Source organism: Papio anubis, chromosome 17, assembly GCF_008728515.1.
Source record: "Papio anubis isolate 15944 chromosome 17, Panubis1.0, whole genome shotgun sequence".
NCBI classification, from domain to species: Eukaryota; Metazoa; Chordata; class Mammalia; order Primates; family Cercopithecidae; genus Papio; species Papio anubis.
The window spans coordinates 9,819,270-9,836,441 of NC_044992.1; the positions used below are offsets into that span (position 1 = coordinate 9,819,270).

The window sequence follows — 17,172 nt, forward strand, 5'->3', positions numbered from 1 at the left end:
ACGGGTAGGGCAGGAGTCCTGTATCAGGCAAGTTGAACCTGTGGAAAACAGATAGCACATATGTATTAGTCTGTTCCCCCACTGTTACAAAGAACTACCTGAGACAAGGTAATTTATAAAGAGGTTTAGTTAGTTCATGTTTCTACGGGCTGTACAGGGTCTGGGGAAGCCTCAGGAAACTTACAATCATGGCAGAAGGCAAGGGGAAGCAGGCAATGTCTTACGTGACTGGAACAGGAGGAAAAGAGAGGAGTGGGAGGTGCTACACATTTTTAAACAACCAGATCTCTTGAGAACTCACTATCACAAGAACAGCAAGGGGGGAAAATCCACCTCCATGATCCAATCACCTCCCATTAGGCCCCGCCTCCAACACTGGCGATTACAATTTGACATGAGATTTGGGCGGGGACACAAATCCAAACCATGTCAACATCCAATTTAGCATAATATGAGGACTGTTTGAGGAACAGACTCTCTACAAAGGTGTGGGCAGGTATAGAAAAACCACAGAGATAGAGTAGAATTCCAGGTCTATTAACAGGGCTTCATTACCTTCCCTAGGCCTGCAAGGAGGTACAAGCTGGGGGTAAGAGGGACTTGGTTATCAGAACCTGGAGACAGAAGGGTTGGGGGGCTGGGATACCTGACATGGAATGGGATTTTGGACTACAGGGAGAGACGGGGAATAAATACTGCTCTCAATGTCCTTCCCTCTGCTCTTCTATCCCAGCTCCTCTTTGGCTAGGCCCACCCAAAGGCCAGGGCAAGGGATCCCACTGATGTCAACCTCTTGGGGGCCTTGAGCATGTTAGAGAAAGGTGGAAAGGGTTTCAAGGGTCAAATGGCACCTTGAGTATCCTGTCGTGGAGTGCACGTCCTGTCCTGTGTTGGGCTAGAGAAAGGGCCAGGGAACCTCGCTGTTGGAATTGCTATGGGCCACCTTCATCCCAGAAACGTTTAGGGTCTGGTCACCTGTTCCTGTGAAGGGCAGGAGGCTATTTGTGTAGGTGTACTGCTTCTCCCCTGGGACCAACACTTCTCTTCCAGCCTGGCAGAGTCTTCTAGGATGAGGAGCATGAGGTTTGGGGAGAGACCCCTTGGCCATGTCATACTCTTTACTGCCAAGGCCATCACTAGGGACCACTCTTTGCCTGTCCAGTGAGTCTTAGCCCTCCATCTCAAGATTCTGTAAGGTCCTTTTCTGTGGATACTCAGTTGGGGAAGTCCTGGTCTGGGAGCCAAAAGACCTGGGATATATGATTCTGATGCTATATCTTGAGGGGTTACCAGATCCTATTACTAACCTGGATTTCTGTCATTTGCAAAACCAGTGGGCTGTTCCAGATGAACATGATTCCCAGTGACACCTCTGACTCTGAATAGCTAATCCAAGATGTTATGAGTTTCATCTCTAGGTCATTTGTATAATGAAAAGCATGCCTTTCCACGGCCAGGAGGTGGCAGCAAAGCTCTGTTTTGAAGGGGGCATTGGGCCAAGGTAGGCACTGCTCTCCAACTCCCTAGAGCTGAAAGTTCAGGTTTGGAGGCTGGGTTTTACTCCTGAATAACAACAATAACAGCATTATTATTTTCATTATTGTTAGTAAAATAGAAGCAACAATGCCATCTTCAATTTGGGCAATGCTGCATAGTTGAGGAAACGTTTTTGTGCATTGCATGGGAACCTTTTAACAACTGCATCCTGTAGGTTGGTAATGCCAGGACTTTTAGCCCCATGTTGAGGCTCGGGAACATTTCTTGACTTGCCCAAGGCCCTCTGGAAAGTATTGATAGGAGCCCAAGCTTTCTTGCTTTTGTTCTAGTTCTGTGCACTCCCTGTCTTATGGTGTGGAAGACCCAAGGCAAGGTCCCCTCTACCTCCTTTTCAATTTTGCAAGAGAGTAGGAGGGTCCAGAGGTACCCAGCTCAGCCTGAGGGCTTAAGACTGGTTTCCCGCTGCCAGATGAAATTTGACATATACATGCTGGGAAAGAAAACTCAGCACACAAACCTCAGCTTCACTCTCTTCTCTTTCTTCTAGTCCCCAGAAAAGAGAAAAGATATTTATCTTTAGTTACTTACCATCAGGGAGTAACTGGTATCTCTCTTATTCATTCATTAATTCATTCCTTCAATAATCAGAATTCTGATTAAGTATAAGACACTGTTATGTACTGTGAAGGATATAGGAATATTCTTTCTCTTCTGACTCATAAATCCGGGGGTCAGGAGCTGGGATATGGGAGCCAGGTAAGTGCACAGCTCCTTGGAGATATCTTAATCCTATAGAGCCCCCACTGAACTGGGAGTTCTTGAGAAGATGGAATTCAGATTTTGTTTTGTTGGTGTGTCAGGGAGAAGTGAATCCACAGGATTTGAAACATGACCCCCAACTCCGTATGTTAACTTCTCAAACCAGAGAAAACCCCTTAGAGACATGGCCAAAACCTCAGACTGTTGTCCAACTGAATCCCTGTCTTGTACTCCACCTACCTCCTGGGACCAGGTCTCAACCCTCTGCATCAGGATAACGGGTTATCAGAGTGCTTACTGTGTGCCCCACTCTAGACCACCTGTGCTTCTTGCATATTCTTATTTACTTCCTAAAACAACCCTATAAACTGTTACACTCTATTTTACATCTGGGGAAACAGAGGCTTAAAGTCATGAAGTAACTTGCCCAGGTTCTCAAAGCTAGTGAGTGGTAGCAGAATTGGGACCCTGACAGGTTGGGACTCAGGATCCTGGCCACCTGTCCTTGCTGAGGGAAAACCCACCAATGTGAGACTGAAGAGCTGCAATCTCGTCTCCTCCTCAAACACTGGGCAAGTCATAACTTGTCTGCATCACCTCCAGAAAATGAGGGTATGATACCTGCTTGGTCTTCTAATAGGCTTGTTGGGAGGATGGAATGGAAAAGAGAAAAATGGGCGTGTGACCACTTAGCATCATACAGTGTTGTTCTGTGTGTTTGAAATAATATTATTCTCCCTCCTGACCTTGGATTTTTTTGACTGTGAAGATGAGACAATTGAAAAGATCATTTCAATGGATTCTTTCAGCAGTGATGATGGTGATGGTGAGCTTGAGAAGGCGGTGGTGGTGGTGATGATGGTGATGGTGATCTTGAGAAGATGGTGGTGGTGATGATGACGGTGATCTTGAGATGGTAGTGGTGGTGATGATGATGGTGATGATGGTGCTCTTGAGAGGATAGTGATGGTGATGATGACGATGGTGATGGTGGTGATGGTGATCTTGAGAAGATGGTGATGGTGATGATGATGATGATGATGGTGGTGGTGATGGTGATTGTATGATCTTGAGAAGGTGGTGGTGGTGATGACGATGATGGTGATGGTGGCGATCTTCAGATGAGGGTGGTGATGATGATGGTGGTGGTGGTGGTGATGGTGATGGTATGATCTTCAGAAGGTGGTGGTGGTGGTGGTGGTGGTGGTGATGATGGTGATGACGGTGATCTTGAGAAGTTGGTGACGGTGATGATGATGGTGATGGTGGTGATGGTGATGGTGGTGGTGATTTTAATAGTGATGAAGGTGATGATGGTGATAGTGATGATGATGGTGATGATGATAGCCATAATAATGGTAGTGGTTAAGTTAGAGGAAGGTGACCTCAGAATCATTTTCTGCTACCACCACTGCTGCCAATCTTCCTCAATTTCCAACCCCATTGTGTCAAAGGCATTTGGGGTGGGCTGGTGATGAGATGAAAAGGAGAATCTAGAAGGCCAGAGAGAAGGAACAATCTAAGATGTTAGAGAATAGTGTACTTATCTCAGTGCCTGGTACATAGTAAGCCAGTACTTACTATCAGGTAATAGAAGCTATGAATTTTTGAAACAGTTTCATTAAGATATAATCATACACCATACAATTTATCAGTTTAAAGTGTAAAATTCAATGGCTTTTAATATATTCACAGTTATACTGCCACCACCACAATCAATTTTAGAATATCCATTGTCCCTAAAGAAGCCCTGTCTATGCCTCTTGCTGTCACCCCAACCGCCTCATCCCTCCTGGCAAAGCTATGATTTTTATTGTTATCTACGCCTTACAGAATAAGGAAATTGAGACTAAGCAAGGAGAATAACTTCTTCATGGCCACACAGTTAGTATGTGACAGCATTGGGATTCCATCTAGGTTTGCCAGAACCTAAAGCCTGTGCTTCTGTCCACACAGGTCAGTTTGACCAAAGAGGAAATTCAGGTTCAGAGAATATATGTGATCAACACAAGGCCACACAGCTACAGCTATTAAGTGGTCAGAATGAGGCTCACATTTAGTCTTGGCTCCTAATCCACCCATAAGGGTCCTGATTCCATTTTACTGTGCCCCTTCAGGGTAAGCAAACCAACATAATCAGAATGGATGAGATCCTTAAGATCCAAGAGAGAGATGTGAAACTAGCAGTAGTTTTCTTTCCCATTGAGGAGGGAGAAAGGTGCCTGGGTCCAGTCTCATCTTGGACTTGGAAAGGTAACATCTCTTTGGACCCAGCTGCTCCCTTTTCCTTTTGGCCCTGAACACCCTGAGGAGGCTCCGTGCAGGTGGGGAGGAGTTACCCTAGCTGGAAGGAGGAGCAAGGTGGTACCTGAGCTCCTATCCAACCTTTTCTAAAGCATCTGTCTTCCTAGGAGTAATGAGTTTGACAGTACCTACTACCTTCTCAGATGTTAAGGGGAACTATGGGTGGGCATGAGAGAATTATATGACAAAGCCTCTAAAAAGGATGGGATGGAAAAGCAGAGTTGTTTGGCAGCCTGCAAGTCTAGGATCTCCAGGGTGTAATTTTCACTCTGCCCTAGACAACTATAGTCAGAGTGCTTAATCCTTCTGGGCCCCAGTGTCCCTATCTGTAAATTCAGAGAGAAAATGGGGAAGTGAATTTGCAAGAATTATGAGCTCCTAGGAGGAAACTGTGCTACAGTTATCTGAAGGGATCTTTATTTTCTTTCCTTCTTTCTCTTCCTTCCTCCCTCCTTCCTCTCCTTCCTTCCTTCCTTCTGGATGTTTTCAGCTTTATTGAGGTATAATTGACAAAAGGAATTGTATATATTTCAGGTGCACAAATTGATGTTTTAATACATGCATACATTATTAACTATAGATAGGCCCGGTGCTGTAGATCTCCAGAATGTATTCATCTTGTATAACTGAAAATGTGTACCCTTTGACAAACATCTTCCCATTTCCTCCAACTCCCAGCCCCTGGCAACCATTATTCTACTCTTTGCCTTTATGGGTTTGACTATCTTAGATTCCACATTGAAATGAGGTCATGCAGTGTTTGTCTTTCTGTACCTGGCTTATTTCACTTAGCATAATGTCCCCCAAGTTCACCTGTGTTGTCACAAATTGCAGGATTTCCTTCTTTTTTATGGCCCAATAGTATTCCCAATAGTATATGAATATATATTCAAATTTGGATATATATGCACATTTGCATGTATATGCACATTGTGAAGATATATACATATATATGAGATATCTACATATATATACACATATATACACATTTTCTTTATCCATTTATCCATTGATGGACATTTTGGTTCCACATTGTGGCTATTGTGAACAGGGATGCCATAAACATGGAAATGTAGATGTCTCTTCAAGATCCTGATTAATTTCCTTGGGATATATACTCAGCAGTGGGATGGCTGGATCATATATGGTAGTTCCATTTTTAAGTTTTTGAAAAACTACCATTAGGTTGTACCAATCTGCATTCCCACCAACTGTACACAAGAGTTCCCTTTTCTCCACGTCCTCACCAACACTTATCTTTCGTTTTCTGATGATAGCTATTCTGAGAGAGGTAGAGTGACATAGGGTCTTTATTTTTAAATGTTTGTGGAAGCTAGTGATTTACCTGGCCATGGTTTGAATTTCCATGTGTTCTACTTGGAGCAAAGATCCTCCACTTTCACATCCCTTATTTAATATTTACAATAGAGCAGCAAGAATCTAAATATCAGCTTCATGGAAGAGGAATGGACCATGATAATAAACACAGCAGAGCCGGGAATCCGAGTATTTAGGAGAGTTTATTTCTCACACATTTTCCCTCCACTCTCTCTGAGGTGTCCCATGGCAACGAGCATCAGGTGAGCCTCATTCTTCCATCTTCTGTGGGAGAAAAAACAATTGTACATAGGAAATGAGTCAACTAAACGGGAGACTGAACATCACGTTGAAGTGGAGCAGCTGGAAAATCTGGAACTTCAGAGACACATTAAGGAATGGCATTGTTTCCCTTTGCACATTGTAAAAGCAAACCAATCTAGCTACTAGCGACAGGACAAATGCCCTGCAAATCAGGGGCTTCATGGGCAGCATCTGTAGCAACAGGGAGAGACAGGGATGACAGTGTCCTGCCTCACTGCTCATTCTCCCAAGAGCCTGGAACCACAGGAGTCTTTGCTAAAACAGTAGTATTTGGGAGTGTGTGACCAGCAGCAGGAAGGAGAGGATCAACAGTCATCCTCCAGGTTCTCCCTGGGTAGTCCATGGGACTCCCCTGGGGCTTGGGACTTCTTGGGAAGAAGCCATACTCAGGTACTTGCTCCTACCTGGCCCCCTACATCTCGGGTACCTGCTCTTACCTGGTCCCCACATCTCAGGTACCTGCCTTTATCTAGCCTCCCACACTCAGGCTTTCACCTCTTACCTGGCCCCCATATTCAGTGTCTGTTCTTAGCTGGCCTCTACATCTCAGGTACCTGCTCTTACCTGGCCGCCCACGTCTCGGCTCTTGGCCCTCAGCTTGTTGACCTGGGACTCGGCGATGTCCGCCCTCTCCGCGGCCTCCTCTAGCTCGTGCTGGACTCTCCGGCATCTGGACAGCTGCGTGTTGGCCTGCTCCTCCTACACAGGAGACAGAGGGGTTATGAGGCTATAGAGCCCCTCAGTCTGATTATGAGGTGCCCTGTCCCTGAAGGCCTCTGAGGAGTTAAGCAACCAGGGCCTTGGATTCCCCAATGGCAAAGAGGGCAGGTAGGCTTTCTCCAGAGTGTGAGGACAAGGCTCCGAGCTCACAACCATGTGTACTGCCTTGAATCACCTTGCAGGTGCTACTGTCCCTCCTAGGATCTCCAAAAATGTTCCCTTGCACCTCTTCTATATGGTATCTGTTCCACAGAGATCTTTGGGGGAGACCTAAGTCCAGTGCTCTCCTAAGGCATCTGAAGGTATAGAGACCAATGGCCCAAGTCTCCCTCATCCTGTGTCTCTGCCCAGCATCATCTGTCTAGGGCCAGGCCACTGTACTGGTCTATTTGGGGGAATGTCAAGGATTCCTGACTAAGGTGTCCTCCTGGGCACCCTGTAGCCTGCCAAACCTGCTGGGACTGTACTCATCCCATGTGCACGAATTGCTCTCAATATTGAACCAGTTCAAATGTGCTTCCCTGAGATTAGGATTGAACCAACCAGGCCGCAGGGAAGGGAGGAAAAAGAGCAATGGGAGAAACTCAGTCATTTGTCCAGGGCAGGCTCCCCTAAATTTTGATACTTAGAACCGTAGCCCTGTGGGATGCTCTGCATACAATAAGAAGGTTCCAAAGTCAAGGAAGTGTGAGAAATGGTATATTCTGGAACCCCACTTCCACTTTGTAGAGTTGATGACATATGAAACTCCACAACGTCTACACAATCTGAGAAACCCTTCAAGTAAAGCAACCAGTGTCACTTTGTTTAACTGAGATTTTCCCAAACTATTTCTTTTCTGTAAAATAATAAGCTCCTCCTCATGGCAGCCCAACTTCCTGCTATTAACATCCCTCAGAACCAGTGTCCTCAGAAGACACTTTGGGAAACACGGATTTCAGCCCATTCCATTTCTTTCCTGTTGATTTCACCTATTTGATCAAAGGGTGGATCAAAAAGGATGGAATGGAGTGGAGGGAGTTGGGAGGGCTGAGAGAGGCTGGAGATGCCTAGGAGGGTGGGCTCTGGTGGGATGGTGGGAATTAGGATGAGGTGCCTCAGGTCAGGTCATGGGAGCAGGAAGGGCTGGGAGGGTAGACTGGGGAGGTTTGAGAGAGTCAGGGTGATCCAATGCCAGCCAGGATAGGCTAACATGCTCTGGGGTGGGTCAGGTAAGTCACGGTGGGCAGGATGAAGGGGATGAAGGGGGTTGGCCAAGTAGGGTGAGGCAAGAGGACACAGAGGTGGTGAAGGTGGGGAAGACTTAACATGGACCAAGAGAGGAAGAGGACAGGTGTCTCTGTGTTTATAGCCTGCAAATGCAAACTCAGGCCTGAGACTCAGAGGACTTTACCAACCAGGAACCTGCTCCCACTCGGGGATGGCGGGGACACCCAGGCTGCCCCAGGGACTGTCTGTCTGTGGGCACTCCCGGGGACCTCCTGTGCTCACCGCCTCCTCAGCCTGCCTCTTGTAAGACTTCACTTTGGCCTGCAGCTTGTCCACCAGGTCCTGGAGCCTGAGGATATTCTTGCGGTCCTCCTCAGCCTGCAAACAGGGTACACGTGGCAGGGGCCCGCAAACCTATGGCCACTTCTGATGGGGCTTGGTCCATACAGCATTCGCTGAGGAGGTTTTTGGGACCTCTACCTGGTAAGTCATCTCCTTCACTTTGCGTTCGTACTTGTGGGCTCCCTTCAGGGCTTCAGCTCCCCTCTTCTGTTCCACATCAAGCTCATTTTCCAGCTCCCGCACCTGGGTAGGATGAAAAGAACACAGAATTCAAGTCTCCTCTCCCAGGCTTCTCTCATGGACTCATGGGCCAATCATTCTAGCGTGAACTCAAGATCCCCTAGTGGTCGTTAAAAAGTCAGGAAAACAACAGATGCTGGTGAGGATGTGGAGAAATAGGAACACTTTTACACTGTTGGTGGGAGTGTAAATTAGTTCAACCATTGTGGATGACAGTGTAGTGATTCCTCAAGGATGTAGAACTAGAATACCATTTGACACAGCGATCCCATTATTGGATACATTCCCAAAGGATTATAAATCGTTCTATAAAGACACATGAACACATGTGTTTATTGCAGCACTATTCACAATAGCAAAGTCTTGAAACCAACCCAAATGCCCATCAATGATAGACTGGATAAAGAAAATGTGGCACATATACACCATGGAATACTATGCAGCCATAAAAAAGGATGAGTTCATGTCCTTTGCAGGGACATGGATGAAGCTGGAAACCATCATTCTCAGCAAACTAACACAGGAACAGGAAACCAAACACCGCATGTTCTCACTCATAAGTGGGAGTTGAACAATGAGAACACATGGTCACAGTAAGGGGAACATCACACACCGGGACCTGTCGGGGGGCGGGGGGCTAGGGGAGGGATAGCGTTAGAAGGAATACCTAATGTAAATGATGGGTTGATGGGTGCAGCAAACCAAGATGGCACGTTTATACCTAGGTAACAAACCTGCACATTCTGCACATGTATCCCAGAAATTAAAGTTTAAAAAAAAAAAGATCCCCTAATGGGATTTTTGCCAAGATGTCTCCTCCTAGGGCTCAGGAGCCATATTTTATTGACAAGGTCACCACAAGTCCATGCAGGTGCTTTGAGCAAGTGAGAAGAAGATGCCCTCATTGGGCAGAGGCAGCCTGAGGTGCACAGAGCATAGCTGGTGGGTCAGGCTTTGCACAGATGCACCCTTTTGTGGAGCCAGGTAGTTGGCAAAGGCAGCAAAAGCTAACCTGACCTGTCCTTGCAGTTGAAACCTACCCAGCTGTTCATGGTTGCCCTGATTACAGATCAAGTAAGGCAGCAGGGATCACGAAGAGAACCTGGGCTAGGAGTAATCAAAGCATTCTCCAGGCCCACTTGATAGATCCAAAGCAAGTCAGTTGCCACCACTGAGCATGAGTTTCTGTATATTTAGGATGGAGATAATATTTCCTGCCTAGCCTACCTCAAATGTGGAGATTGAATTAAAGTATGTGAAAGTATGGTTAGAATGACAAAGCACTACACAGGTGTTGTTAATTTCATAGTTGCTTCTGCCTTTCCCGAAGTCTTGAGGGGAAAGGGTAGCCACTGAGGACGCAAGTCACCAACTGTGGTCCCAACTCCACAATCCAGAGATTGAAGCCGAGGAGGGGCAGCAGCTAGCTGCATTCTCCACTCCACCGGGAATCACAGTGGCTGCACAGCAGGGACGACTCCAGACTTGGAGACTCATTAGATCAATCTTGAAAACTATCAATGGGACAGGCTTACTCTGGGCACTGTTCCCAAAACCTCCCCACCCTCTACCTCCTGGACCCAGGAAAGTCTTCCATCAGGTTCTACAAAACATTTGTTTTCCTAGGAATTCTTTCTAGGCTTCTGTGAGGTTTATGGAAGTCACATAACTGGGCAGGGGATGGGAGGACAGTCAAGGCACCTCACCATGGGAGGGGGAGGGTGGCCAAGGGCTCCCTGCCAATCCGGGAATCATAGTATGGCAGAAGGTGTCATGAGACCTAATCCTTTTCGCATAGGAGGGATCCATGAGAAGAACAGGCCTAAACTCATTGTGATGGAATAGGACTGGGGACCATTGAAAATAAACATTCAAGAACTTGGGGGGAAGTTCTAACTTCCCTGGTGTTTACTTTTGTTATTCAAAAAGTCTACGGCCTTGTTTTTAGCACTCCCCCCCTAAAAAAATCCTTTCACATTTAATGGGACCGTGTGCCTGGGGAGGAAATCCTCGGTGGTTTGCAGGTTTGCATAAAGAATAACAGTATTTGGGGGCCTTCCTGCTGGGAAAAGTTGTCTCCTTCTCTTTCCCTCCTCCTCCTCGTTTCCTCCCACTCTTTCATTTCCTGTCTCCCTGGGACAAGAGACACTCGAACAGCCTCCTCCGCAGAGCCCTCCTCCAAAATGTCAACTGCTAGTACAGCCCATTTTAAAATGATTGAAATAAACCACATGGGTCTAAAAGGAAAAGCAAGGGGGACAGGAAACAAAGGGAACAGTCAGCAAAGAAACGGAACAATAACTGCAGGATACGCTCCCAGATAAAGAAAGAGCAGGATGTCCTGGTGTCGGGCGTTGAACTTTTCTGGTGCATCAACCTAAAGGAAGAAGCCCCGATCGCCCTCTTTGGGGGCTGGAGCAAGAGACATACCTGTGCCAGAACTGCAGCCTGCACTGAGAGATGAGAAAAGCTGGGAAGGGAAGGAAACCTGAGATTGGGAGAAAACGGAAACTGCAGATTTTATGTAGGATGGGCCGTGTTTATCAAAGTGAAACTTGGTCCAAAATGTAAATGCATCAAAATGTGTAATTTTAAAGTATATGTTCATAGCTTTTTCCATGTATGTGTGTGCATCTGAATCTACACAGCAAATGGAATGTGAACATTAACACACATCATGATATTACATTTACTGAGGTGTGAGCATGCCAAAATAGATGTGTGTGTGTGTGTGTGTGTGTGTGTGTGTGTGTTGGGGCACAGGAACAGATGAAACAGAAAGAGGTGAGAAATGAGGCTCACAGGGAATTTTGCAAGCAGTCCTGAAACTGAATTTGCAATCTATTCAATCAATGGCCTTTTCCCACCATCTCAATTTCTGGACTGTGGTTCTGTCTGAGGCTGTCACTTTCAGAGTAAGAGTCCTCTCAAAAACTCTACCCGGTTCTCCAATTTCTGGATCTGCTTCTTCCCGCCCTTCAGTGCCAGCTGCTCAGCCTCGTCTAGACGGTGCTGCAGGTCCTTCACCGTCTGCTCCAGGTTCTTCTTCATCCGCTCCAGGTGGGCGCTGGTGTCCTGTTCCTTCTTTAGCTCCTCAGCCATCATGGCAGCCTGGTTAAGTTCACAGGACACATCAGAGGCCCCGTCCGCCCATCCCTACCTGGAGCTTGCAGAAGAGGAGAATGTTGGGATCGTGGTGCTGAGCCTCCCCTGTCTGACTCCAGCCAGTCTTTGCTGTTTCCTCAGCCTCCCCTCCCACTTTGCCGCTGCTGAGACTGTACCTCATTCCATCTGTCTGGGAAGCCACCACTAACCGATTGTGGTCATAAAAGATGAAACATACTTGCCACGCCCTGGCTCAGAGGCCCCCCTTTCTCAGTTCCAAACCCCATCTCTGAAAAGAAAGAACAGAGCTCACATCCGTGATGGCCTTCTTGGCCTTCTCCTCTGCGTTCCTGGACTCCTGGATTGAGTTCTCCACCTCTGCCTGGCACTGAGCTATGTCAGCCTCCAGTTTTTTCTTGGTATTTATCAGGCTCGTGTTCTACAAGAAGAATTAGATATCAGGGGTGTGGGTTCTATCTGGGCACTTAAAGAAATTGGAAGGGGGAGGGTTGGGCGGGGAAGGAAGTAAATCGTGATCCTGTTCCATTTCTTATTTTTCACATGGATGACCTGCTGGGTACAGTACTGTACATTATTCTTTCTTTCTTTATTTTTTTTTTTTTTTTTTTTGAGACAGAGTCTCGTTCTGCCACCCAGGCTGGAGTGCGGTGGCCGGATCTCGGCTCACTGCAAGCTCCGCCTCCCGGGTTCACACCGTTCTCCTGCCTCAGCCTCCCCAGTAGCTGGGACTACAGGCATCCGCCACCACGCCCAGCTAATTTTTTGTGTTTTTAGTAGAGACGGGGTTTCACCGTGTTGGCCAGGATGGTCTCAATCTCCTGACCTTGTGATCCGCCCACCTTGGCCTCCCAAGTACTGGGATCTTTCTTTATTCTTAACTGAACAGAAAGTCCTGCTTCTGTTCAGTTAACAGACCCAAGAATTGTACATCAAAGAATTGAGTAAATGATAAAAGTAGAATTTCAAATATTTGAGGATGGATAGATTATTCAGTAAAAGGTGTTGGAGCAAGGAAATGATTGATAGACATACTATATAAAATGAAAAATAATTCAAATAATCAAATATGCCATAAATAGAATTGTAAGGGTGATGACAAACTGGAAAACATTTGCAATGTATATTACAGAAGAAAATAGTCCCTTTCTTAACATATAAATAAGGCAAATCAATTTTAAAAAAGGGCAAAAAGTACAAATGGGTAAAACATACTAGAAGAAGTACAAACGGCCAAGAAAAGTGATAAAATGTTCCACCTCATTAGCAATAAAAACATACTAAAAACTCAGTGAGGTATGCTTCAGCAATAAAATTGGTGAAGATTTTTAAAATAAGAGCTAGAATATTCGAGAATTTATAGAAGAGAACTCTCACACGTTTTCCCAGAGGAAATAAAAATTGAGACAACCTTATTAAAGAACAATTTACAATATATTACAAATATCTTTGCTGTTTGGAACCTGAAATTTCATTTTTAGAAATTTATTTACTTCTAGACATATTAAGTGATAGTAATCATGGAAGTATATGAAAATTTAGTTATGAGGAAGTTCATCAGAACAGCCTTTCTAAAAGTAAAATTTTTATTGAGAACAATATAAAATAACCACAAAAGACTGATGAAATGGAAGTGCAATAATATACAGGTAGAATAGCCTACTTTTCTGTCATTAAAAATCATATTACAGAACACTATTTAAAGATGTCGAGGCTGGGCACAGTGGCTCACGCCTGTAATCCCAGCACTTTGGGAGGCTGAGGCTGGCGGATCACCTGAAGTCAGGAGATCGAGACAATCCTGGCCAACATGGTGAAACCCCGTATCTACACAAATACAAAAATTAGTTGAGTGTGCTGACGTGCACCTGTAATCCTCAGGAGGCTGAGGCAGGAAAATCGCTTTAACCCAGGAGGTGGAGATTGCAGTGAACCGAGATCTCACCACTGCATTCCAGCCTGGTGACAGAACGAGACTCTGTCTCAAAAAAACCCCAAAAAAACCCCAAAAAACTCAAAATATGTTCATGATTGTTAAATGAAAAAAAGAGATTGCTAAAGATTGCTCATATTTTTACTATATGTATATGCATTTATTTTTAATTAAAACTTTTTTTTTTTTTGTAGAGACACAGTTTTGCCATGTTGCCCACGCTGGTCTCAAACTCCTGAGGTCAAACAATCCCAAAGTCCTGGGATTAGAGGCAAAAACATAATATTTATATAATTCACAAGGGGCCTAAGAATGAGAGACCCTAGAATGTTAATAATATGCTTGACTTTTTTCTTCCATGTATTTGCTTGTTTTTTCTATTTTTTTAAACAAAGGAGTTTTAAAAACGTTTATAAAAATAATTATTTTGTGTTTTGTGTGTGTGTGTGTGTGTGTGTGTTGTTGTTGTTGTTGTTTGTTTCGGCAGGGTCTCCCTCTGTTGCCCAGGCTGGATAGAGTGCAGCGGTGAGATCATAGTTCATTGCAGCCTCAACTCCTGGGCTAAAGCGAACCTCCCACCTTGGCCTCCCAATGTGCTGGGATTATAGGTGTGGCACTGAGACGGGTCAAAAATAATTATTTTGAAATAAAATCTTAATATTCTAAGGTTTCCTCTTAAATAGTACTTCCAGGCGCCTTACACAATAATTAATCCTTCTTGCTCTGATTTCCCTACAACGTGTAAGATGTTTAATGTTTGGATCAGAAAAGGCTCAGAAATCTGTCAATCAAGAGTCAGTTATTCCAAGAAGCAAGCTTAAAGAAAATTGGTCTTGACCACTAGTCTGGGAGAAACCGGGTGCTCCTTCCCACGGCGTGGGCCCTGAGCCGAGGGATAGCGGAAGCAGCTAGGGGTGCAGGAGGCGCTAGCTGCCCCAGGGTGGCTTTTCAGCGGAGGAGTGAGGGCCGACGCACCTGGGAGTGCAGGAGCTGCACGCGGTCGCTGGCGTCCAGCAGCTCCTGCTCCGACAGCCTGCGGGTCCGCTCGGTTTGCTCCAGGGCCACCTTCATTTCCTCCAGCTCCTCCAGCAGGAGGCCATTCCTGCGCTCCACGATGGCCAGCTGCTCCTTGAGGTCCTCATTGCTCCTCAGGGCGTCGTCCAGGTGCAGCTGGGAGTCCTGCAGGGGAGACCCGGAGTGAGGCCAGAGCTGCCCGGCAGGCTGCAGCCCGTCCAGGTACGCAGAGGCGGCCACCGTGCTCACCTTGAGCTGGCCCTGGACCGTGCGCAGGTGCTTCTGGGTCTCTGCCACCTGGCGGTTGGAGTGGCCCAGCTGAATCTCCATCTCATTGAGATCTCCCTCCATCTTCTTCTTCACTCTCAGGGCGTCGTTCCGGCTGCGGATTTCAGCATCCAGCACGCTCTGCATGGCCTCCGTTGCCCGCTGGCTGTTTCTTTTTAGCTGCTCGATTTCTTCATCCTTCTCAATGACCTTGCGGTCTAGCTCGGATTTCACCTGGCTTAACTCTAGCTGGACGCGCAAGATCTTGCTCTCCTCGTGTTCCAAGGAACCCTGACGAAAGCAAAGGAGTGACTGGGAGTACTGTGGGCAGCCACCTTCATGAATGGGTATTTTCATCCCCATACAATCAAATGGGTATTATTTTTTTAAAAAAAATTAAATTAAAAAAAATTTTTTTTGGTAGAGACAGAGTCTGGCTATGTTGCCCAGGCTGGTCCTGAACTCCTGGGCTCAAGTGATCCTCCTTCCTTGGCCTCCTAAAGTGTTGGGATTACAGGTGGTGTGAGCCATGGTGCCCAGCCCAAATAGGTTTTTTTTTTTTTTTTTGACAGAGTCTCTGTTGCCCAGGCTGGAGTGCAGTGGCACAATCTCGGCTTACTGCAACCTCCACCCCCTGGGTTCAAGCGATTCTCCTGCCTCAGCCTCCAGAGTAGTTGGGATTACAGGTGCCCGCCACTGTGCCTGGCTAATTTTTGTATTTTTAAAGACAGGATTTCACCATGTTGCCTAGGCTGGTCTTGAACTCCTGACCTTCCAGGTGATCAGCCTGCCTTGTCCTCCCAAAGTACTAGGATTACAGTTGTGAGCCACCATGCCCGGCTGCAAGTAGGTATTCTTTTACTGATTTTATAGATGAAGAGAACAATACTCAGAGAGGTCCGAGTATTTGACTTGCTCCCAAATATCCCTAATAGTGATGAAACTGGGACTAAAACTTTGCATCCCTCGTGAACAAATTTCTTATGACTTGAGATAGAGTATCCTTCTTAATTAGTGAAAATTTTACTGAGGGTGTCTATTTTAATAATAACCATAAATCGAGAGTCATCCTATTCTCCAAAATCACAGGGCAATTGCTCTCCTGTTATCCTGTGTTGGTTCGTATTTCCCTAGAAACCACCAGTCATCCTGGCCACCGCCGATTACTGCACCAGGAGACTCTGGGTGTGTTTTGATTGTACAAGATTCTTGCTAGCCAAAGATGATTGTCTGTGCCTCTGTGTGAAACATAACTGAGAGATGCTGCACGGCTCTCAGGATGTTAGGTGATTGATTTTCTGCTTCCTGAGAGGAAGACATTGAAGACATAATGAACACATTAATTTATTTTCAAAAGGGGAACTGTGCCAGAGGACACCCAGGAGATAAAGTAGCAGTCCGTGGATATTTCAGCCCCTGGGATGGCTGAACGTTTCTCCCATTGGAAACTCAGGGCCTCCTGGCAGGGAGGGCCCTATGGGGTGGTGATGGGCAGCCTCTTTCAGTTCCTGGTCCTCCTGAATTTCCGAATGTCATATCCCAGACACTTACCTCTACTTCTTCTAAGGCGACTTGCAGATCTGACTTTTCCTGCTCCACTAGCTTCTTGGTCTTTTCCACTTCCTGAAGATTCTTACCAGTTTCTGCAATCTGCTCAGTTAAGTCGGAAATCTCTTCTGCAAAGGACAGGCTCGATTTAGGCTGTTTCAACACGCTCCAGTTTATGGCATAGGCATTTGCCAGGCAATTCAGGGATGGGCGATTCATTCGTGGCGTTTATATAGGAGAGAATACAGGGTAGCTGTTCGGATGAGGTGTTGGCAAGACAGGGATGCGTTACCTCACCTGCACTAGGCAGACAGGAACCACAAGTGAAGAAGAGAAACTTAAAACTTCAAAAGTACTGTATACAAAACGGTCATAGAGCAGACCAGAGAAAACAATTGTGGGGAAAAGGCGTAGAATCATAGTCTGCAGAACCAGAAGGGGCTTTGGAAAGTGCTGGGTGTGGTCTTCAGACTTTGTAGATTGGAAGTCTGAGGTCCTAAGGGATTCAGTGGCATACCCAAGAATACAGAGCCACTTAGAGACAGAATCACTGAAGGGTCTTCTCTAACAGAGCA

At 46.0% G+C, this 17,172-nt stretch overlaps 1 protein-coding gene across 1 annotated transcript in view; it reads right to left on the bottom strand.

The window, feature by feature from the left end:
- Positions 1-6,061: 6,061 nt before the first annotated feature.
- MYH13 (myosin heavy chain 13) overlaps positions 6,062-17,172 on the bottom strand; it is a 78,706-nt gene continuing 67,595 nt past the window's right edge. Inside the window, exons 32-40 of the mRNA XM_031657224.1 lie at positions 16,601-16,725; positions 15,032-15,340; positions 14,744-14,947; positions 12,131-12,256; positions 11,653-11,823; positions 8,611-8,715; positions 8,413-8,508; positions 6,766-6,900; positions 6,062-6,162 (exon numbers count right to left, since the gene is read on the bottom strand). Of these exons, the coding sequence (XP_031513084.1) occupies positions 6,148-6,162; positions 6,766-6,900; positions 8,413-8,508; positions 8,611-8,715; positions 11,653-11,823; positions 12,131-12,256; positions 14,744-14,947; positions 15,032-15,340; positions 16,601-16,725 (1,286 nt within the window). The 3' untranslated portion in view covers positions 6,062-6,147. The remainder of the gene's footprint in view (positions 6,163-6,765; positions 6,901-8,412; positions 8,509-8,610; positions 8,716-11,652; positions 11,824-12,130; positions 12,257-14,743; positions 14,948-15,031; positions 15,341-16,600; positions 16,726-17,172) is intronic.